The sequence below is a fragment of the Salminus brasiliensis genome, chromosome 1 (assembly GCF_030463535.1).
Source record: "Salminus brasiliensis chromosome 1, fSalBra1.hap2, whole genome shotgun sequence".
Lineage (NCBI taxonomy): Eukaryota > Metazoa > Chordata > Actinopteri > Characiformes > Bryconidae > Salminus > Salminus brasiliensis.
Genome location: NC_132878.1, coordinates 72,194,478 through 72,220,136, shown reverse-complemented (window position 1 = coordinate 72,220,136; position 25,659 = coordinate 72,194,478). Strand labels below are relative to the sequence as shown.

The window sequence follows — 25,659 nt, the reverse complement described above, 5'->3', positions numbered from 1 at the left end:
GACCTGATATATGTTGCTTTTCCATCCTTGGGTAAAAGGATGGCAGTCAACTGCTCTGATTACCTTGGAGCAACATATAGAACCGACAGTCGTTCCTCAGACAGATATCATCCCATCTGTCATTCTTCAATCTCAAAGAGTCCCATGGACCTTCAATGCCTTCTTGTGGCCACTCTTCATATCGCTGCTGCACAAAACTGCAACACACTCTGGCAATATGCCAGCAATAATTGCACCTGCATTATATTGAGGAAACATACACATACATACAGCACACAAGCAAACTCTACTCAGTGTGAATGAATGGAAGCATGTGATTAATGTAAACTAAGTTTATATGATTTTTGATGCATTTTCCCTCAAATGAGACATTTCCTTGTAATAACGCACATATCAATCGCTATGAAAATAGAATCTACTGATCTCTTGTTTCCACTTGTTTGATGACCTTTAAACTCTAAAAGTCTATAAAGTTCTTCAATTCCTAAACACTAAACAACACTAAACAATGCATATTGGATTCTGAAAAATTTTCAGTATTAGAACACTGAATAGACACTGAATCTTTTATAGTAGATACTAAATAGTATTGAGAATGCTTCAGATTCAAGGGGTTAAAAATTGTTCAGTGAAGATGGTGATGGCTGCTAATCATGGTATATGGTCTGTAAACTGTCACTTCTGTACAAGGTTAAAGGGACATTACATCTGGAGTATCTCAACCACTAGTCATTTATCATGCTAATTTAAAGGTTTGCTCATCATCGTACATCAGTGACAGGACTGAGAGCTTTTGAGAAATCAATCAATCACCATCAGAACCTGGATGTCCCCTTATTATGTATATAACATTGTGAGCACAGAGAAAATTAAACAGCCCAAATAGTGTAACCGGTCAATCTATGTGCTTCTCCACAAATGTATTATTTAGTAGTTGCAGTTTAGAGGTTGGACAAGCTTTACAAAGTTAGGATCCTATTCAACCTAATGAGAGACTGTAACTCACACCTCAGTATATATCACAATACCTCCATTAGTGTGTTATAAATATTCAACCCTAATGAGAGACTGTAACACACCTCAGTTTATATCACAATACCTACATTTAGAGTGTTATTAACATTCAACCCTAATGAGAGACTGTAACACGCCTCAGTTTATATCACAATACCTACATTTAGAGTGTTATTAATATTCAACCCTAATGAGAGACTGTAACACACTCCTCAGTTTATATCACAATACCTACATTTATCGTGTTATTAATATTCAACCCTAATGAGAGACTGTAACTCACACCTCAGTTTATGTCACAATACCTACATTTAGAGAGAAGATATTTTATAAGTTGAGAGGTGGGGCCTCCATGGACAGCATCAATAAGTCTAACCCAGTCATCTAGTACTCACAAATTGGGCCTTGTCAAAGTGACTCAGATCCATATGTTTGCCGTAAGTGTTTTTTTTTTTTTCAGATCCGTATGTTTTTTTTCCTGCTTCCTGCACACCACCTTCAAGTACTGACTGTTCATTTCCTGCCTTATATCTGTGTCGCACCCCTGCCACAGTACAGCTGCCACTGTAACCAGATAACCAGTTTTATTAATCTTACCTGTCAGTGGTTTTAAGGTTATGGCTGATTATTGTTCATATGTGAGTATGACAGCAGGAAAACACATCTGGGCTCCAGTGCACTGAAGTGTGGAATATATTAAGCCTGTTTTGATGATACTAAAGCATCTTTAATAGGTCATTTTAGCCAGTTTATGTGACTTTGTTGCTGAAGGTTGCTTAATCAACGATGATTAAAAATCCAGACGCGTTCCAGGAACATATGTTTGTGAAAGTGCTTTGTTATCTCATTAGACTCTGTCTGCACAATAAACAGGTCCATGGAGATATGAGATCTTAACAAGAAAATGAGTATGTCCTTCATTACCTGATCTGCAGGTAAATTATTTTTTTAGTATGTTTAAGAGCCACATAATATCTTAGTACCGTGGTTAAAAATATTAAATGAGTCATTAGGCATTGTGAGCAAATGTCAATCTTGCTGGTTTCATTCAAATGCAATCACATAGTTGTGCAATTAGTTAATTAGTTATTTAGTAATATTTCTATTACACTCATTCTTGCACTTTAAAAGTTCAGGATCAGTGTCTGTGACAAAATGTTACAGACACTAATCCTGAAAACTGGAAAATAGAAAACATCCATACTACCCATATAATTCTCTCAGAACCTATTAAATACACTGCTTATGTTCATGCTCTACATAGCACAGCACACCATACTCATGACAATGACATCTTCTACATATCATCTACACATGATAAGTATATTCATTATTTTACCAATTACACTGATTAGCCATAACATTAAGACATTACAAAAAGGTATGATTAAATAAACTGACAATCTGGTTACAGCGGCGCTTGTCAAGGGGTGAGATATACACATTAGACAGCAAATGAACACTCACTTCTTGATGTAGATGTGTTTGAAGCAGGTAAAATGGGCAAGAATCTTTTCCACTTTAACAAGGATCAAATTCTGATGTCTAGATGACGGGACCAGATAATCTCCAAAACAGTAGGTTCTGTAGTATGTTCCCAGGTAATATTCTTGAAATACTGAATAAATCAATACACATCTACTGTTAGATCATTACACACACACACACACACACACACAAGAGTGATTTAAAGAAATGCATGGCTTGTATGAAGGAATATATTAAAAAGGATTCATCTTGCTCAAATACTTGCTCAGAATGACTTTTAGGTTGTGCCCTCACTCTCCTATAGAGCATGCACCCATCATAGCTTTAGGTGACTTGTCATTCTTTAAGTAAATGTCCATTAGGTTTGAGTGAAATGTGTTAAATCTGTGCTTCAGCAGTGTGTGTGTGTGCGCGCGCGCTCTGATGTGTGCAGTGATGCAGAAATGTTCGCCCAGAAGAGCGACTGCATTCATTTTTAACTTTACTACCACCACTGCACAGGAGGTACAGCAGGAGGGTTTTTACTTCTACCTTTCCTGTGATTAAACTTCAGGCATAAGCAGCTATGGATTCCTAGAAGCGAAATCCACTGCAGTATGACATGATCAAACCCTGTTCAGACTTCCATCTACAATAGTGTACAAAATAAACATTTTAATATCATACTCACATCGGCAAAAAATGCACATTATATTGCCATATACACTACATAGCCAAAAGTATGTAGACACCCAAATATCATATCCAAATGTGTCTCTTTTAGGAAGGCTAATTGTGGGATCCAATGAATTTTTAGTGCTGCTCACAGTCTCTGTAACTGCCAATAATTCAGAAACACATATTTTCCTTTCCAGCCTTCAGGATTTTTGCCCACACATGTACACACACACTGTTAGAAGAAGTGTTTCAGCCTGACCAGCTTTCTGAATGAGGCACGATACAGGACAGCCAATCAGAATACAGCTCATTTACATATACATCCATCTTAAAGGCACATGAACAAAAACACTCTGTTCAATGCTAAGGGATAAAAAGATATTAAATGAATGATGGCTGCTTTTGGAGCATAAATTGACATAAGCATTATAATTAAAAAAGAAAAACTGATTACCAGATTTAAAAATCCTGAATGCCTTGTGATGTAAAATGTTTGTCCTTTCACTTCTCAAAAAAAAAAACACTCATCAACAACAGTGGACAAACGGTGGACTGGGTCATCCATGGCGGCCCCACCTCCAACTAACAGGACTTGCTAAAGCCTCTTGATCTGCTGCTAACATCTTGCTGTCAGATACCACAGGAGACCTTCAGAGGTCTTGTAGAGTCAATGCCTTGAAGGGTCAGTGCAGTTTTAGAGGCACAAGGGGTTCCAACATAATATTAGTCTTGTGTTTTTAATATTATGACTAATCAGGGTGTTACCATAACACAAGGCAGCATCTGATGTCTACAAATCTAATCACAAGCCACAAAGCTCAAGCACAGGACACACTCCAGCCCCTGAAGGATGAACAATGCTTTCACAGGAGGCCACTGAAAGCAGCTCAGTGTAAATGAACACATGTGAATAATGCATGACCTCTGAGGGACCGCTAAAGAGAATAAAGATGCGACAGGGGTGTTTTGAAGCTTCTCAGCCCAGTGTGACATCAATAAACTTCTGACTTTCTCCACAAACAAGGCCATTAAACTTCTCACCAGTGGAAAGAAAAAAACAACAACTGAATCCTACACAAGTGGTGGACTATCCCTAATGCACACAAACTCATGTATAATGAGTGCATGTGTGTGTGTGTGTGTGTGTGTGTGTGTGTGTGTGTGTGTGTGTGTGTGGCAGCTGAAAATTTGCTCCATGCTACATCTCCTAGCAGGCCCACAGATCAATGATGTTATGCCTTGGGCACAAATCCTTGCTCTGAAAGCAATTGTTTCATGAGCTCTAGTGGCTTGAGTGAGTCTCGGGTGGAACCTTCCGCACGGACATAAATCAATGGTTTCTTAGCAATCAAAAGCAAGAGGAACTATGTCTCTTTTAGTCTCTGATGCTTTCCAGCATGTGCTTGACTTGTCCATATTTGCTTCAGCGACCTTACTCACACATATTAACACAGAAATCCCAACACAATAATTTGGAAAGTACTACATACAGTATATATGATAAGTGACAGGTAATTAAAAAAAAATACTACTAAACAAAATAATTCAGTCCAGAATGTCCATCATGTAAATGTATGTGCATTTGCTAGTTTAGGCCATGTAATCAGCATATGATGGTTTGGGAAAAAACAAGAGGGGAGAGAACTTTGGACTGGAGTTCAGGCGGCTTCTGCTTTGATAAGTGGAGCCAGGAATGAAAGATAACAGAGTAAATAGGGGGAAGATGGGGTGATAGTGGGTTGCGAAGACTTGTCATGGGCATGAAGGGGCTTCAGGCATGTTTCTCCTGCCAAAACTGAGCAATTGCATAACACCATTTAGAAATAAAGTCATTTTAATTTAGTATTAATTAGCAGAACATACCTTACTTACCTATTCTAGGTATTAGTAGTACTAGTATCTTCTTGTATTGTTTATAAAAACATGACGATCGGATCAGTTTGCATTGGTAATGATCAATACTCAACATTAAGGTATTAATAAATAAATTGCAATTTACAACAAATTGTCTTTAAAGGACAAAATATGTCTTCTGCTCCTCAAAAAACAGGCAATTCTGTTTCACCAATGGTGCTTAAGGGTTTCTTTTATCCAGAAAAAGTCAACTGTTTAATGATTCAGAAGTATGGGCCAATTGCAATCCAATTGTGTTCTCATTAGGATGATACCTGTGTAAACTTGGCGCTTCCACTGCAAAAAGAAGTTTTGCAGTCACTATATATATTGCTTTCTGCTACAGGGCTAAAAAAACATTGATATATATATACTTAACCCTATTGCACAGGCTTACTCTGGAGCACACTTGGTAGAGGTAGCTTCTTTATTGATCTTCATTATCATGTGTTTCTGCAGTTTTATCAGAGTCATTTTCAATAGTGAGTAGCAGCAACAAAGAAGCCTTCTGAAGAAACAAGAGTGTGTTTGGTATGCAGCTGTACATAGACACAGATGCATGTACTCACAAACATACACCCACACACATTTATTGGGCAACTGCAACAGGATTTCCACTGATCGCCTGGAGCGGACTAACCCTCAGCTCCTGTGTCAGAGCTCCGGGGAGCCGCAGCGGGAGGCAAAGTGAATTTAAGAAACAAACATAAAAGAAATCCCATAACAAGATTGCAAAGTGGAGTCGACACTAACAAAGGGGATTTCTCCTGCCCGGGTTGCATATGCCGCATTTGTTATTTTTTTTCCTGTACCCGAGACCTTGTAAGGCCTCAAAGTCAGCATTACAATTCATTACAATCCATTACTTCTGAATGGTAATGCCATAAAAATGCCTTTTCTTTTTAGCAAAGGGCAAAAGCTGTTGACTCACAATGAGCAGCGCAGCTCTGCAGAATGTGAGAGTGTGTGCTGGGATACTGATGCATTCTGGATTGAGTGTAGAAGCCAGGGAAATGGAGATAATGTACAGTGAGACAGTACTCTGCCACACTTCCAGTATTACATTATACTTTACCTGAACATACTAGCGCTGTCAGAATTAACACAATAAATTCTTATTCCCCCAACCTGGTACTGCCGATTGACCCACCCGATTGTAGCTCCCTCTATCTCTAGCAATGCTTCCAACCTTAGGAGGGTAAGGACTTAACACATGTCTCCTTTTATACAGTACAAGAAAAGCCAGCCACCGCCTCTTTTTTCGACCTGCCGCAGATGCTGCATTGCCAGCATTACTGCAACATGCTCAAAGAAAAGCGCTGAGTCCCTAGAGTACCGCACTAGCTAACAGACGCCTGTGCCTGCCAACACCACTTTAAGAGTGATGAGGGCAAAGAGCGCCATCTACCCAAGCAGGGAGTGCAGCCAATTTTGCTCTCTCTGACTCCGTCTGCTGATGGCAAAGAACATAATAAATTTTAAATGGCACTCAATTTGAACTATTATGCTATTGTGGTGCTCCTCTCAGGAAAGGGGTGTGGCCACCATGAGCCGGTAGTGTCCGCTCTCTCCCATTCAAGGCTGAGCAGGCCCTTTTTATGCCACCACCTGGGCTCGTTAGACTGAGCAGTCACAGGTACACGGCATCGGTGGCTGTGTTTTATGTTGGCTTGACAGAATCTGTGATTGCAGCTCCTCTCCATCATACTGCAAAAAAATATCTTAGCCAGAGAAATCCTCTAAAATGAGAAATACAACATATGTAGACTAGATTTTCAAAGATTTCACTTACTAAGATATATATATATATATATATTTATATATTATTTTTTTATTTTTTTGGCTGTATAGACAAGAGAAGCTGCAATCACAGATGTTGTCCTGCATTGGAAAAAAGGTTTTTAAGTCAGTGGTGTTTATTGCTATACAGATTAGATAGAATGTAAAGTGTAAACTAATCCAAGTGATTTTTTTAATTCCGTTTTTTTGTGTGGTTGATTAAAGTTTACACTAAACCCTAGTAAAATCCTGTTCAACCGAGTTTAGAGTTGCTACATAATGTTGAATAGCATGAAGTTCCACGATTATGTCTCAATGTGCTAGCATTGCATAAACCACACGCCTTCCCTATAATTGATAACAGTTATATTTTGTTCTGATCTTGATAATTAATTATTTTATGTTTTTTTTTTTGGTAAATTTGTTTGATTTCCCATGCAGCTGCATACCAAATACACTCTCTATTCAGAAAGCTCCTTTGTTGCTGCTACCCACTACTGAAAATTACTGTTATGGGTAAAACTGCAGAAAAACATGATAATGAAGATCAATAAAGAAGCTACCTTCACCAAGTGTGCTCCAAGCTACGACTGGGCAATATGGTTAAGAACATGTTCCCATGACATTATTTGGCACCACAGAAGAAGCCAGACAGACTCCAGAGTACAAACTAAGACAAGTTTACAGGCTCAACGGTGTGCTGTTGGCATCTGTGATTCGCGCTGATGCTAACATCTCAGTTCAATAGAGGATGAATATTTTGTGTCAAAAGTGTCAAAGGAAGAGTTGAATGTGTTTGATATATGACATTTTAAATCTAAAACTGTCCCAGTGGTAATAGGGTGTCTTGTAGTATCACGAACAATTAACCTGTGTGACAGGAGGCCCAAATAAAGCTCTGCGCTAATTGATATCCTGGCAGTGCAGCCCCAAAAATGGTCAGGCTGCAGCCTTCTTAGCGCAGGAGCCCAGTTTGGGGTGACAGTGAATAATTGCTGCAGTAAGGTCTCGCCAGATTGAAGTTTAATGTAAATCAGAAGATTAAAGTACAAGACAAGCAAGTGGCCAAATGTCACTGGGAGACTTTACACACATGTCTGAGAAAGCGGTGTGATTAAAACCGTACCGCAGGGGCTTAACAGGCTATTTTAGCTCTCCTCATCTATATAATATCTGCTTTTAATGCCAGCAGAAAAATTATGTGAAACCAGCGAGAGTGTGATAGAATATGAGCAATGCTTTTAAAGGCCAGCCTCAGCTGGTCAGTCATCAAGGGCGAAATTAGCTGCTATAAATGGCATAATGGCTGCAATTTCCATTCCAGTCCTCAGAGAAACCACAGGACGGACTATTAATGATTGTTTTACATTTAGTACAAAGTAACCGAATTCGTCTTGGTGGTAAATGAATGGGCATACATTATAAAAAAAATAAAAAAAAAGAAAGAGGGGAAAGAATAAGAAACAAATGAGATTGATGAATGCCAAGTTTCCTTTCCCACTCCCGTCTAATCTGACTTTACTGAAATGTCGAGTTTCCGTTTTTTAAACGGCCCATCTTATGGAAAACCTTGCTTTTTTTATTAAATGAATTTATTCAATGTATTTTATAAACAACTGAATCCCCACTTCATCTCTGGCCCATTTATGGACACTAAATTCAAATAAATGCAGCCTGTTTTAGACAAATCTTTGTGATGTCAAAACAACAACACATTTACACATATGGACTGTTTCAGTCTGACAGAGCACACTGAGGTTATAAGAAGAGTTTCCAGCCCAGACAGATGTATGAGGCACAATGCAGGGCAACCAATCAGAACAGAATCATATTTCAGTTTAAGCCTTTAAAACTGATATATGCACATGAGCTCTGTTACAATAACAGTCTGTTTAACAGTCGGTTTAATTCTAGAGTGGAAAATAGTCATGTACAATTGACTTACAGTAGTGTTTGGTACCTAAAAAAGAACTAAAGAAAATGTTTAATTAAATCAGAGGCTCTATTTTTAATTTAAGCAATCATTTCACAGTTGTACCACCTACTGGGAAAAAGAAGGTGAATTTTATGTTCTCTTTGAAACACAGATTTGAGTTTGGTCAAACTTTCTGAGTAAATGAACATGCTTCTTATTATGACTATTAAATGTATCATTAAGTTTGTGGTCACATGCATGATCAACCAAGCAGCAGCAGCTTTACGCCTTTAAACAGAAATTGAGTTTAGTCAGGTCAAATAACTGCAATCAAATCATAAATAAACCCTTAAGAATCTCAATATCTGGCTCTCTATAGGCTACAACACACCAACCAAGAGTTCTAAGACAAGCCCCAAATCATAAATAAACCCTTAAAGGGACAGGATGCCAAAAATCTAAATTACAGAACTATGACGCTAATGTGACTATGTAGGATGTTTAAAAATTAATTAGCATGATGCTAACTGCAGTCCCTCAATCATCATGGTTGCCTCAAACTGTGTGGAGTTGTTCAGCAATTTCCAAGAATCGCAGTATCTGGCTCTCTATAAGCCACAACACACCAACCAAGCATTCTAAGACAAACCCCACATTGTAATGGTTTTACAACAACAGAAACATGAAACATGATGATGATTATTAGAAACATGATGAAGACATGCATGTTAAAAGGTGTATTCATATTCTATTCTATGTGGTCCTGGGATAACTCCTTGAATCTCCTCTGTGAATTTCTACCTGTCTGGATGAACCATGTCCGAATTGTCCATACATGGCCACTGTTGGGCCCTTGAGCAAGGCCCTTTACCCTCTCTGCTCCCTGGGCACATGTGCTCACTGTCCACTGCATGTGTTTTTTTTATTGCCGTGTATGTGTGTGTTCACTGCACAGATGGAATAAATGCGGAAGTGAAATTCCATCTGTGCCCGTCACAAATGATCAATGTGGTTATTTAATGTTTTTTTAGTGTTTAATGTATTTTTCTCTTTCGTCATCTGAAAAAATGACCTACTGTTGTTCATTGAACTCAGCGATTGTACGATCTCTGTATTTTTCCAGGCATATGTCGCCTCATGTATGACAAAATGTGTTTGACTGCTGCTGTGAACTGTATTTAGTCTCTTAGACTCTATTTAGTGTAGTGCCTATAGCAGAGCTCCTCTAGTTGTCATTAAAACTCAGCAAATTGCTCAAGAAAAACTGGAAAATGAAGACAACCTTTTTATCTTCTTTACATGGTCTGCAGAAGAGCTGCACCACCTTTTAAAAAGGTTAGCTTCACCTCATTTAAGATGGCAAATCACCAATAATAGGACTGCCTTTCCCCAGATGATTGTCTGAAGTGTAGTTTGAGTTTTTTTGTCAATACATAAGTCCTCTCTATACAAAACTTTGGCGAAATTTCAGCTGTTCGCTATGGTAACCAGGAAAGCATGAGCTGAGGTTCAGTGGGTGCGTAGCTGTGTGTCTGTTCAAAGTAATGGCCAACTGCCTGAACATCATCGAACACATGGTAAATTTGACCACCCAACATTTGTTCGTGCTTGTTTGTGTTTGTCCGCTCGGTGTGCTCGGGCCTTATGACACGGCCTGGATTTTGTCTGTACATTTGGTGTTAGTGAACAGTGAGTCAAACAGTGTTACATAAGCTTCCACTACTTATTAGCATCATTGTAGCTTGTAGCTCCAGTGCAAAACTAAAGGAGCAAATTTCAGACAGTCTTAGCCAATTAACTACATCTGGGGTAGTTGTAAAAGAACCGCCTAAACAGGATTCAAACTATCCCTCTAAAGTGTAAAGACAAACTGGATCATCGCTGCGACCTTTTGACTACCTTCTGTGGGCTATTTCTGAAGCATATAGAGGCCAGTAGGTCCTGATAACTCATAAATGTGAAAAATCTTTCCTCTCAAGGTTTTCCTGAAGCACCGGGTGACTTATGGCTACTGAAGGTCATTACAGGGAGAGCCTTTAACTTCACATAATCCCATTCTAGAGGGAAACTTTGATAAACTGCAGGGCCGTGTATCTAACGCAGCTCAATAAAGCGTGTTCAGAACATTAGGAGAAGATAAGGAGTGGTTAACCTTGAGGCAAACGCAGCACATGCTACAAGCTGCAATCTAGTTACTCTTTCGGTTATTGTGCCTGCGACAGAAGCTGCTTTGCGGCCTTCGCCACCCCTAACAACATGAAGGTAAATGGAAATGCCAGAGATAGTGAGAAAAGCAGCTTTTCAAGGTTAAAGTGACCTCAGAGAAGAAGAATGTAATGGCAATCCTATTATATCACCACCCATAGGGGGTTGTTTATGTCCATATTTGGCCCTGTTCGCAACTGAACTGCCTCCAAACACCAGTCTGAGCCAAGTGCTATTTTAACACTGCGATGGTGTCATAGCGTCAGCAATAAAAACAATCTCCAATCTCCAACAGTTATTACATTAACCAAGCTTCTCTGATCATCAGCATGGAAGAAGAATGCTGATGATGCTAAATGACAATAGAACATTACAACTAAAGAGTTTCTTCTTTTCTTACCTGAAAAGACACTCCAAAAGTTTGTGGAAACCATTGCTTATTAATGGATTCAGCTACATTACAACTATGTCTTTCACACACAAAGCTTGCATGATGTCCATAATTTCCATCTGATATCTTTGGGATAAGGAGTGACCGATCTGACCATCAAATATCATTACCAGACCTCACTGATGCTTTGGAGGAAACATTGGAATAACAGACAGGACAACTGCACAACAGGCCATGCAGCAATGGCCAAGAGTGGCCAATCATCCAATTATTAAAAACTACTTTGCAATATATATGCAGTATTAAAATGAACATAAAAATATTCCATCTTGCAACAGGTGTTTTACCTGGTTTTAGGAATTTATGTAAATAAATACTTTGCATAAAACAATGCTAAACCTAGTAAATCATATAGTCTACTAATATATATACCTGATACTAATATTACTGTTTTTTATGTACATAAAACATAGTAGTAAAAGTCCTTAGTCCATTTTTATAGATAACAGAAACCACTTAAGCAAGTCTATCAGAGATTTCTGAACAATTCTACAGTTTGAGGAGAGTGTGATGATTTAGATGTGCAGTTAGCACCGTCCTAATTGGCGTACATAAGCTTCCATTACTTGTTAACTACATTAGCCTCTAAGCTCCAATGCTAAAACTAAAGAAACATACCTCAGACAGCAGAAACCTTGCCTTTAAATATTTAGAATTTCTGTGGTTATCATATCAACTCCAGCTCAGACAGAAATTCCTCCAAATTAACAGGCAATTGGAGTCAGAGTGATTCACAACCGTCTTTAGATTTACTTACCTACTTCATATCTTTTATATGATGTGAAACTATATAACAACAGATGTAACAGAAATTGCAACCAAATAAAATCATTTTAGCATAGCCATTATTTTAATGCTATTCTGGTAGAATCAGGTTGTTGAGTCTCTGTGAATTAACTTAGAGCCAGGTCGGTGGATACAGTATTTGTCCAAGAAATATTATTCCACAGAAAACAACATACTGCTGCATTGCAACACTGTGGGTAAATACACTGCAGAAAAAAAGTCACAGATCTAAAAAAATAAGACAAACTTAATGCACAAAAAAAGCCTGCTGACAGAAGAAAAAATATAAACGTAAAGAAAGTAAAATTCACAGTGTCCATATAATAACTAAATATTTACTAAGACAAGCTAATAATAAATGTCCTCTACAACACTATAGTTTCATAGTCACTGTTGCTAGGTTTGTCAGCAACAGTCTCTCATTAGGATTGAATATTAATAACTCTCTAAATGTAGGTATTGTGATATAAACTGAGGTGTGTGTTACAGTCTCTCATTAGGGTTGAATATTAATATCACTCTAAATGTAGGTATTGTGATATAAACTGAGGTGTGTGTTACAGTCTCTCATTAGGTTTGAATATTAATAACACTCTAAATGTAGGTATTGTGATATAAACTGAGGTGTGAGTTACAGTCTCTCATTAGGGTTGAATATTAATAACACTCTAAATGTAGGTTTTGTGATATAAACCGAGGTGTGAGTTACAGTCTCTCATTATTGTTGAATATTAATAACTCTAAATGTAGGTATTGTGATATAAACTGAGGTGTGAGTTACAGTCTCTCATTAGGGTTGAATATTAATAACACTCTAAATGTAGGTATTGTGATATAAACTGAGGTGTGTGTTACAGTCTCTCATTAGGGTTGAACATTAATAACACTCTAAATGTAGGTATTGTGACATAAACTGAGGTGTGAGTTACAGTCTCTCATTAGGGTTGAATATTAATAACACTCTAAATGTAGGTATTGTGATATAAACTGAGGTGTGTGTTACAGTCTCTCATTAGGGTTGAATATTAATAACACTCTAAATGTAGGTATTGTGATATAAACTGAGGTGTGAGTTACAGTCTCTCATTAGGGTTGAATATTAATAACACTCTAAATGTAGGTATTGTGATATAAACTGAGGTGTGTGTTTCAGTCTCTCATTAGGGTTGAATATTAATAACACTCTAAATGTAGGTATTGTGTGAGTTCAGACAGAAAGTCCTCCAAACTAACAGGCAGCCAGAGTGAATCACGACCGTCTTTATACTTACTTACCTATTTATAGCTTTCATATACTCTAAATGTAGGTATTGTAATATGAACTATGACATTAACCATATTCAGTTTAATAAGAATTTTATGTCAAGCTTGTCCAACCTAGCAACAGTATCTAAGCAATTGTGAGTATTTGTCCTGTTTTCAAATTGTTAATTCCTTCCAATTCACAGTGTAATAATACTGAAATCCAGCCTAAAACTGAAATTCCAGTTCAAAATAAAGTAAATAAAACATTTAACATGAACAGGGTATAAAACGCAATTGTGAATCTGTGAAAAGCCCACCTGGGGTCTTAGTAATCTCTTCCAAAGTGCTTATTCACTTTGCTAACAGAAAGGAAAATGATTAGATTAACCATGAAGTACTGTTTCTGATCCTCCATCTGCTGCAGCTCGATCTCCACCCTCCCCTCCGCGTCCTCATATCGGATACAGAAACTCTCTCCGTTGCAGTCATATAAAATTTCTGCTTGATTGGATTTAGTCACGGCTACAGGAGCACTGACACACCAGAAAGGTAAATGGGCTTCGTCAAACACAGTCAGGGTCAGCATGCAAGAGCCCTGAGGAGAATAACAAATATAACACACACATCAAATTGTCAGTGGTCTTTGATTTACTAGTTACTACTAAATTAATGTACAGAATGTACATTAATGTACAAATATGTATTATGAGTAGTAATATTCAAAAGTTTAATTATCCATATTATTAACTTTATTATTAAATGGCTGGGGTTAAATTAGGGAGCTAATATAAATCTGGATAAAAATAGGGGGATACTTCAAGCACATCTGGACTAATTGAAGATTATTGGTACTATTATATAATAATATGCTACTATTAATAGCATTGATCAATTCATAGAATAATCATTATCATTTTGTATTATTTTACAACCGCTACTACTATTACTATTACTACTACTACAAATAATAATAATCATTGTACATGGTTTAGGATTAAATAAATTAAATAATCTGATTCTAAATCTAGATCAAAGTTTAAATAATCCAAATTTACTCTGGATAAAATGTTTAAATTATGAACTCCAGCTGCTAATACCAATATGAATTAATGTATTAATACCTCAACCTGTCCCTGTAGGGCGTCTGTGCTCCAGGGCAGACTGATGCTTCCACAGAGAGTAGTGTGTTGGGATCTGTTGCTTTTGCTGATAACTTTCAGCTTTATAAAACCATCTTCTATCTGATCTGGAGAGACACACACCATCATGCAACATGTTTAATACCAAACTCACAGCGCTTAGAGATTCTGATTTGTGGGGTGTTTATATTAAAAGAAAAAAAATAAAATTAATGTATCCTTTTTAGTGTTTTAAACTGGATTCAGCATTAATTAACTATAAGTGGTTAAAATATCATTTTAAAACACCACACATAGGCAACACATTAATGGCTATTCAGCTGGTATTAGAAAAAAATATATTTGTATCAGACTTATCCTCTTACCAGATATTCTGGTAATTTTCCAAATGTTCAGGGTTGTTTGGGGGCAACCTGCAGGATGTCTTTGATAAATCTCAGCACTCTAGCACCCTCTACTGTCTGTGCATCAAAATGCACACATCAAAACAATACTAAAACAAATCATATTGTCCTACACTGGTGTTAATCAGCTGTGCTGGATGTGTTTTAAGGAATAATCTCATGTCAGAATAAAAACAACTTGCAACCCATGCAGTGCATTATAAGGAAGTTCAGGTGTCAGCAACACAATCAGCAGACCTAAAACACATCGAGAGTTATTGACTGAGTTGGGAAACTTGTGTAGAAGGAAAACCCAAATGCTATTTGGTGTGTGGACAGCAGTTAAGAACACGTGGAAAGATCTTCATTTAGAGCAGTTTAGGAAAAAATTAATATATGACAGTAATTAGTGGGCGAGGCGGGGGACTTGTGGAATGCTGATACACAATATTTGGACCAGTTTCCCATTTTTTCCAGACCCAGATTAGGTTTAGGCCTAAAAAAATAACTTGCAATTTAGTCCAAGATTAGGAATCCGTTTTTTTTTTTGGGGGGGGGGGGGGGGGGCTTTTTTTTTTCGTCAGATGTTTTGGTGTGTACAAGTGATCATTACACATTAGATTATATTACATTCCGTATTTGAGTGATTCTTTCTATATGCCTGTGGGATATCACATATAGAAAGGGTCCAGAATACACTGAAACGCCATTTTTGGGAGAAAAGGGCAGGACAGAACGAAGGGTCCATTGTGGACTGATAGTAGGTTATTATAATATAGTACAATAATAGTTGTTTTACTCTGTGTTGAGCAGAACCTGTGCACAACCATACATTTTCCTCATCTAACTACTGCAAAGATGTCAAAACCAAGTATTTGTAAGTAACAATATTCTTAGATTCTTCAGGGCTAGAAGTGTAAAATGATGAAACAATTTTAGCTTTAAATACTTAGTATGTACCTTTCCTGCAGAACAGCTGGCTAAAGCGTCCAGATGTGATGCTCTCTACTGTATTGTGCAGCTCAATATGCACAGCGTATCCATGGAGACCGTACTCCGGGTCCACATCATCAAAAGCAGCTGCGTGCTCTGCTGGCTGATGCTGGCTAGAGAACAGAGAGTGTGTGAGTGAAGTAGGGCTGTCGCTTTCCACTATATCAGTAACTGAGTAACAAAAGATTAGAAAATAATCAAGCAAAAGAAATGGAAAAGAAAAAACTTTTCAAAACACACACAAAAAAACAAACAATCTGAGAAGGCCAGTATAAACTAACCCAGTTCCCATCCAACACCTACTATATCTAATCAGTCCCTCATTAAAGTAAATCAGTTGAGCTGCTGGTGGAAATCTATATAGTGACTGGAGTTCACCGATAAGTTACCAACCAAACCTGTGATCCTTTAACTGGTCTTCTGTGTTTTTCTAACCAACATATAAAGACTTGATGTTCTGACCACTGACTTTATGTTTATTAGGGTTTATTCTAATGTTATATAGAGTTTTACAGTAAACACACTCACTGACCACTGACTTAATGTTTATTAGGGTTTATTCTAATGTTATATAGTTTTACAGTAAACACTCTCACTGACCACTGACTTTATGTTTATATGGGTTTATTCTAATGTTATATAGAGTTTTACAGTAAACACACTCACTGACCACTGACTTTATGTTTATTAGGGTTTATTCTAATGTTATATGGAGTTTTACAGTAAACACACTCACTGACCACTGACTTTATGTTTATTAGGGTTTATTCTAATGTTATATAGAGTTTTACAGTAAACACACTCACTGACCACTGACTTTATGTTTATTAGGGTTTATTCTAATGTTATATAGAGTTTTACAGTAAACACACTCACTGACCACTAACTTTATGTTTATTTGAGTTTATTATAATGTTATATGGAGTTTTACAGTAAACACACTCACTGACCACTGACTTTATGTTTATTAGGGTTTATTCTAATGTTATGTAGAGTTTTACAGTAAACACACTCACTGACCACTGACTTTATGTTTATTAGGGTTTATTCTAATGTTTATAGGTAAACACAATGTTGCTGTTGAGACTGCAGGAGAAACTGAAACATGCTTTATCCTCATGCACGCTGCTAATAAATTAGTGCTGATTAATCTGGAAGAACAATTTGAAGGGATTATTGTTTTAGTTTGAGTAATCATGTCCAAATGAGGAACTGTAACAGCAGTTGAATGAAACACAAAACCTGTTAACACACATGGTTGTTAGTCAGCCTTATGGGCTACAGAGAGCTAGTGTGGTAACAGAAGGGAGAAAGATGTGTTTTTGTGTGTATGTGTGTTTGTGTGTGTGTGTGTGTGTGTGTGTGTGTGTGTGTGTGTGTGTGTGAGTTAGGAAACACTGCAGTGTGTGCATGGACAGTGTTCGCTATCGCCAGAAGATGGAGTTGTCACACTGCAGGCGATTTGTCACACACACACACACACACACACACACACACACACGTCTGTGACTAACACACTGGCTGGAGAAGAAGTGATGCTCTGTGAAAAGGTTTGTTGTAACCTTGAGCAAAGCTGAGAGACAAAGGCCTGGCTCAGTAACAGTGAAGCTAACATGTCAATAACATAGTAGAAAAAGAGTAGTTCACTCTGTCATTATAGTAAAGAGACAAAAATGCAGAATTTAGGGAGATAAGAAGAGTCATACACAGCAAAAGACCCCAGGAGACTTCTGTCCACAAGTCTATGATAATGTAAGTTCACCATGACAAAGGCAATTTCACACGGCTCCTGCAAATCAAACAGTAAATACGGTTCAGGGTGTTTACAATGTAGATATTCAGACATGTTTAGTGGTTGACAGTTATTACTGTCACTTGTTCTTTGTTCAGTGTGCTCAGGTCAGAGGTCAGACGTACCTGCCAGACGCATACAGTTATGCCTTGTTCCACATACAGCAACTTAACCATTCTGTCTGAACCACACAAACTCCATGCATCCTTATTTAACACCACTTTAGCTAGGAGTGATCTCCAGCCAGGCCTACAGAATACAAAGCAACAACAAAAATGATAAAACAATTATAAACAATAATCATTAATGATTGTTTTATAAAAACTGATTATTAAGAAATGTGTGTTTAATAATAGGAAGACAAAAATGAAGAAGGATAAGTTATATTATTATTATTATTATTATTATTATTATTATTGTTATAGTTATTGTTTCAGTAGTAATATAACACAATAGCATAATATATATGAAATTAGAGTTTTACTATGACACTTTCGAATATAAAATATAATAAAATGTATATTATATTTACAAAATGATAATAAACAATTATTAATAATGATATTTCTATATTTCATATTATTATAATTCTATAAAAAAACTATGTTCTTCTTAGGTAAAATTGAGTTACAAAATAATAACAGCAAATTTGGTATAGTTATGATAATATTAGTAGTAGTAATGCACTGCTGCCATTGGTAAAAGGGTTATAAGATTTCTTCGCAAATCTTAGGTCAGATCAGTTGGGCTTACTTGTACTCATCTGGACATTTAAGGGGCACCCGCACCACTCCATGCAGCTGCAGCGAAGTGAGCTGGTCAATAAACGGCCAGTCGCCTGCGCTCCAGCTAACGGTGACAGCGGCCGTGCTGAAGTGGACATGAGTCTGCTCAAAGGTGCTCTCCCGTCCTCTCTTATCCGTCAGCGTGATCGTCCAACTAACACGCATACTCCTGCCAGACACACATCACACAAACCACAACTGACAGTCCAGATCACAGAGAACACACGTCTACCAACTGAGGCTACCAGTGCTTTTTTACAGGCATAGTCCAGTGTTTTTTTTAGAAACCTAATCTCTGTCTGCTGCATCTAAAGCATATGGTCAGTTACTGTGGACAACAATTTTACATACCTCTCTGCACTTACAAAAGAACAGAAAAACACTGATTTGAAACATGATAGAGCCCAATACACAGGTGCTGATTGGTTTGCAAGTGTGTCAGTAAATATCAGGCCAATATTTTCACACACACACACACACACACACACATATATATACATATATATATATATATATATATATATATATATATATATATATATACAGTGCACATATATTTCTATTTTAAACTGACTTTAGGTGAGATCAGATTTATGATTTATGTTCAGTGTGTAGCAGTGTTAGCTCACATAATCAACACAATAGAATTAGGACTACAACAGAGGTACTGAGGCTATCAGTGTTAAACAGGTAGGGATAGGCTTTTATTAGCAAAGAAAAGCATTTATTTGAAAGCTAAAGCTAGTTAGCAAGTTAAGGAAATAGCTGACAAGCAGATAGGCTACCAGTGCCTCTTAAGGGACATTAATGTTTAATGTCAAAGAAGTTAAGAAGCATAACACTCCTTATTTGTCACTGATTAGTAATGGGCTAACATTAGCTAGCGTAAAGGAGCATTCATTTAAAACTACATCTTGCCGCTACGTTAAGGAAATAGACAATATGACGCATTTGGGAGGTTGACAGGAGCACCCTGTGACATCAATTAGAGTGACAGGAATGAAGCAGGAGGGAGCAGGAGTTGCTGAAATCCAGAGAGATTTAATAGCTGTTTGTGTCTGGGAGTGAGCGGAGATGATTATTACGGAGGTAAATCTCATCCTCCTGAGCCTCTGTAACAGAGGGACCCGGTGGGGATATGTCTGGGCATGAGGAAGGGGGCCAAGCAATTTATTTCTACAATTCGCCGAAGCTTCTGAGCGCAGCACAATTACTTCCACTCCCCCACGCTCACCAACTCGAAAAATTGAGTGGCCCGGCAGCTCTAATCAGAGGTTAAGACAACAGTGCACCGCGGCCCGCGGATCATCAGGCAGCGTTTCCGAAGCCAGCTGCCCCAGGAGCACTGAGCAAATCTGAGCTGCCGGCTCAGAGGCTAACCTTTAATAAGCCTGTACACAGCAAGGGGCTGAGAAACACTCGCTGACACATTTGATAGGGAATATGCCATTATCAGTAGTTCAAACAGGCCATAACAAAAGGGACACTATCTCAGTTTTTCTCTGTTTCTCTGTAGGGGTGGACCAAATGACAATATGCTGTCATTACTGTGATACAACTACATCACATCACAGCTTTTCTAACCTATAGCATCAGTTTTAAAAGAGCCCATATCATTCAAAATGTGGGAATTTGTTTTGAAGTAAAGGGTTTTTCGGTAGGGTTGCATGTACAGGCCAAATGTGAAAACATTGACCGTATTTACACTTGGTCACTTCATGTGACTAGCATCTGGATTGTAGCAAGATCTTAGCCATTTTACACTTGATGGTCTCCAGTTAGACTGAAATGAGACTGATGTGTAAATATGGGCAAATGTGCTTGCTGCGTGGCAGTTATTACTGAGGTTCAGTCATAATATAAGTGGTTTTGGTAGTCAAATGAGTCTTGGAGAGATGAATGTGTTATTTTGTGGCTTGACCTCATCCACATATAATCTTGATCCCTCAAGACAGATTGTCCCATGTGTGACAAGCTGATTTCACATGGTTTGTAAAAGCACATGAACTCGTGCAACAGGCAGTGAAGCGTCTGCGTCGGCAGATGGATAGCAGCACCACTGTCCAGAGGACTTTTTGAACACAACACAGAAGTCAAGAATGGTGTGAAGCAATTCAGTCTGGCTTCACTGATAAATAATATCTGTCATTTCTTAGCATATGACATTCAATTTGTGGAATAGTGCAACCATGGATCATCTAAAAAAACAACATCCCTGCATTTGTCAACTACAAGGGAGCACACTCTGTAATACAGCAAGCTGTGGTTAAAAGGGAATAAGCATGCATACACATACAGACACAGAAACAGTATCTATAAAAGTAATAATTACTCATTAACTTTTTCAGAAAGATGCATTTCCGCAGTACCTGAACATGTAAAAGACTTCCATACACATCTCTGACCACCTCAGAATGTGTTTTGAAGGATCCGATCATAATCTGTTCATGATGCACCCTGGGTGTGTTTACACATAGCTTTTCATGTGGTCAAGTAAAATCCAAACATTATTCGATCTGACTGGAAACACACACTAATGCAAGATGTAAACAGCCTCTGAGTCTAATGTGTCACAACAAAACTGTTACTCCATAAACAGATAAAAACTGCAGACTAATTAGCAGACAGATGAAACCACATAACGACCCTGAGAGACTTTTAACAGGGCACAGGCTTCAGAGCAGCAATGTCACTGTCAGAGGTTTTCGGAAAAACAATGCGGAGTCGGCCACGTTGCCACATGATCACTGATGTGATTTATCCTAATTAATCCAAGCCAATTAGCAAAAGTGTGTTGGATGGCTTTCAGCCTGTTGGGATCGCGCTCGTACAAAAAGTAGTGTCTGAGCAGACACTGCGGTTTTAAAAGGAGAAAGAATGATAGTACTAGTGCTGGTGTAGTTGAAAAAACTCCCTGAACAAAACCCCCAACTAGAGCAGACACTACTGATTATACTGGTATATGAGTAAGGTACTGGTCATTTTTATGTGTTTTTAAAAAACAGCCAAAGAGTAAAATTTTACTTAGCTGAACAATAACAAACTTGACAGAGCCTTTTAAAAGTAGAAAGATGTAAAAATATTAAATGTAAAAACTCTACATGGATTAAAAAAGAGCAAGTAGGGGTAATTAAAATATGCCTTTTCATGCAAACTTCCAAATAACCACAGCAGATTCCTTTTTTTAGTAATGATGTTTAAATTAATTAATTGTATGAATTATAAAAGAAGAAAACCCATTCTAACCTGAGGATTTGTGCCGTTTGGCTTGGCAGACCCGTGTATGAATGAATGTGTTTAAGCTTTTTCCTCCAGTTCTCATTGTGTCCGGCCAGTTCTTTGAAGAACAGTCTCCTCCAGAATCCCTCAGGCTTTTCTTGTACACCAGCCGTACCTATGCCATCTGTTACATCGTCTATTAGCCTGGGACTCTTCTTTTTCGCTCGTTGGCCGGCATAAAACTGATACCACATAGCACTAGTGAAAACAACAGTTTATTATTAGGACTGACCTGCTTAAAAGCTCTTTTGAGCTAGAAAATGGACCAGCATTCCACATGAAACTCACTTGTAATATGATTTAGATGCCTAAAGAGCATCTATGTAGTGCTGGGTGAAAGTGCTAACATTAAGTATCAGTGGCTCAAATTTGAAATTCAATTTGGTGATATTTAAGTATTAATATAGTAAAGTTAATAAGCTAACATTAAAGGACACTTTGGTTTGGTGTGAAATGGTTCACTACATAAACATTTGCATTCATTAACTTTACAGTGGTGGTGATAGGAACCAGGGTTACAAATGTAGATTATTTTATTTACTATCCAAACCCAGTGAAGCTACACATTTCTTCTGAGTTTTACATTTAATGGTGATGATGGTAAAATAGTTCCTGATTGTCCTACATCATCCCAAATGCACCGGTCTCTCATGAATGTATTTAAAACATGTATGTGTAAACAAAAATCTTCTTAAAACAATGGTAAAACAAGGTCTCAGGCATCAGGCTCAAGTATTCGTTGCCATTTGATATAAACACTTTCTGTGAGGGAGCATTTAGAGGCATGGAAATCGTTAGAAGTCTGGTTGCAGTCACCACCACTGTAGACAATTCTGACTCAGTTTCTCTAGAACAGAGAGTTTCACACCAAACCCACTCTGAATGACTCTGTTCACATCTTAGCCATTTATTTATATAAAAAAGTGTAATTCCCTTTAATGATATTATTAAGTCTTAAGATGACACCAAAGGGTATCTTACAATATTGCAAACCCTGACCAGACAAAAAGCACTTTACAAAATGTAAAGAAAAAACTGAACTGGGTAAAAAACCCAGAAACGGACATAACCTGCAGTTCCTGGATACCATGTGTAAAATTAAAGACACACTACCTGATAAATATGAATATAGTGCGTATTATCCATCAACAATGCTAAACCTGAAAATTTGTATCAGGGTGTGGCTGGTAGACTGTACTTTTCACAATCAAACATGTATAGAAGCTCCAATGTGCTTTAAAATGAATCAGCATTATACACTCAAACTCACTTGTTGTTGGCAAACTCATGAAAGCGTTTACTGACAAAGCTGAGACAGAAGAGAGATCCAGCATCCAAGTGAGACAGGATCTTCAGGATGACTTCTGGTGGCATCCTGATCAAGGGTCAAAAACAATCAGCGGATGTTGACGGTGGACTACGGTAAAGCTAGGGTCTAAAATATCATTGAACACAGTGTAAGTTCATTCCATTTAAAGGCCTTGTTCCGACTTGAGTGGTGAATAACCACTCAAGTCTTGAGTGGTAAATAACCTGACTAGAATGAAAGAATGGTTTCTGGGAATTGGCATGAAAGAGCTAAAGTGACCTTAATGTTCAACTTACCGCTCTATGTTGTTTTCAGAACTCTTGACAGAAAGTCTGGACCGACGTCCAGAGTATTTCAGTGAGGCAGTGTGTTTCATTCTGCTGAAAGAAACCATTTGAGGTAAGAATAGTTACATTTGTTTTGTAAAACTTCTATAGATGTGTACCTTGCAAATATCTTCCAAGTGCTAACAAGTATATTTAATTCTACTCATATTTAATAGCATTAGGGTGAAAATATGGCCTATTTTTGGGATGTAAAAACTGTGCATGGTCAGGATTCACTAAACTGCGTAAAATGTCCGGGATTTCCCTTTGATTTCCTGCCTTCTCGTCTGCCACAATCTGTCTATATGTATATGTATATATCTGAAGTCAACCAAAGGTCAAAATGCTTCCCACCACAGCCTAAAATGTCTGAACACAAATGTAAATAAACACACATCAGTTTAATATATAAAAAAGGCTATGGTTTTATAAAGGTGGAACCAAGTGGACCAAATATTCTGTAGCCTGTCAGACACACCAGGAAGAATATATATATTTTTGTAATTATTATTTTTGACCTGAAAATAATAATAAATGTGTGCAAAATGTGGCAAAACATTTAAATAACTTTAAGTTATTAAAGTTTGAGTTATTGAGTTAAAATTTGAGAATTTGGTTATTATTTATAGTGCTTTAAAGGTTAGCTAATGTATTAGTGTTTATTTACATAGCTTCATGATTTAGGTAGCTGTTTAGTTCTACACCACAGGTGCTACACCTTAAGAGCACCTGTGTCTCCTCTTTTCTGAAATCCAGAATATGGTAACCCTACTTTGTGTCTGTATGTTTTCCTGTTAGCACTAGTTTCGCTCCTGGACTGCTTTACTTCTGCTCACATGTCTCAATCTGGAGCTGCAGTATCTTATTGTACACCATAATGAACCAAATAGAGCAGAATAGGAGTCGAGCACACTCCAGTTTCTGTGCTGAGAGACGTTGGATGAGCTGAGGCGCTCCACTGCAGATCCGCACTCCGGGAGTTTTAAGAACTTACTTTTTCACCCAGGTTGGTTTTATAGGTTACTTTTTAACTCTACACTAGTCGTTTTATCATTTAATGCAATGCGGGTTCGGTCTGCTTCTGCTAGCTAGCATAGCTAACAAACAGAGTAGATAGATAGCTAGCTAGCTAAGTAAACCCTGTAGCTTCTTACCTCTGCGAGTGTAAATACGTTCGGGACATGTTTCCAGTCTACTGTCTGCTCTTAAACTCAGCTACACGGTTTATACTGCGTTTAAAAGTATATTAAAGTATATTAAAGAAGCTACATCGGTCTCTGGTTTCTTTAGGCAGTAAAGGAACTACACACGCTCATGGTCGCGTCCGGGCTGCCTTGTAACGCCGCCGTGACCATGGCAACAATGTCAACAAATCAAACAGTCTCCCACTTTGCCGCAGTTTTATTATTTATTTATTAAGCTATTTATTTTAATTAAGGATTTAAACAATATTACTACCAAAGATATATTAAGCATAGTTAACAGGACATAATCAGCCAATACTAAAATAAAACACAATAGAGTCTTACAACACATTTAAATCCCCCTTTCACCTGGAAATATGGGTAAGTTAGCTAGCACTAGCTAGTTATGATATGATGATGTCACCGGACTTGGTAGCCATGGTTACGTCAATATTAGTCTACATTATATCGATATATCTATATTTTTTAAAGCTTCTTTAAAAAATATAGCTAGCTATATTTATACCTAAAACAGTGTTCAGAGTTAAATTACTTCACAGATTCGCTCATTCATTTAGCCTAATCATTAAACCCGGCCTAATAAAAAAAATAAGGTTATTAAAGTTAGCACTCATTATACTTTTAGTCCAGCTAGATATTTATCTAATCCCGCATATATTTTCGGAGCCCCTGATAGGCTGTCTGCGTCCGTATTTATACACGTCATTTCCTCAGAGAACCAAATTGCACTCTGGTTACTGTAGTTTTTTGTGTATTCTAATTTAGCCTGGACGCCTAATCTGCTAATAACTCCACTGATTACAAAACAAATACACAATTTATAATAAAGGATGGCAGATTTTATTTCTCCACAAGTGTGGACATGGACAAGATAATGCATGAAATATCAAATTATGATAATTTATCACTGATCCCAGATGCAGTCCATCAACCAATACATGTTTTGGGTTTCTGATGTGGGCTTCTTTAGTTTACAACAGGAGATGCTAGGCTAACATTGCTAACAAGCACTAAA

The 25,659-nt window shown here is 37.6% G+C and overlaps 1 protein-coding gene across 3 annotated transcripts; it reads right to left on the bottom strand.

Annotated features, from left to right (window-relative positions):
• On the bottom strand, positions 1-24,780 carry fbxo15 (F-box protein 15). Of its 3 annotated transcripts, XM_072688609.1 has the most exons (11): positions 24,594-24,780; positions 23,410-23,493; positions 23,075-23,179; positions 21,772-22,002; positions 18,494-18,694; positions 17,866-17,989; positions 17,655-17,737; positions 15,916-16,061; positions 14,555-14,679; positions 13,822-14,028; positions 1-209 (listed from the first exon to the last, which is right to left on the bottom strand). In XM_072688609.1, exons 1-11 carry the CDS (start codon positions 24,620-24,622, stop codon positions 177-179), a joined length of 1,368 nt encoding a protein of 455 aa, XP_072544710.1. In that variant the 5' UTR covers positions 24,623-24,780; the 3' UTR covers positions 1-176. The 3 variants fall into 3 exon arrangements, with proteins under 3 accessions (XP_072544710.1, XP_072544697.1, XP_072544704.1); XM_072688596.1 differs by lacking the exon at positions 1-209 and having other exon boundaries at positions 12,279-14,028; XM_072688603.1 differs by lacking the exon at positions 1-209 and having other exon boundaries at positions 12,279-14,028; positions 23,410-23,490.
• Between the last annotated feature and the right edge of the window lie 879 nt (positions 24,781-25,659).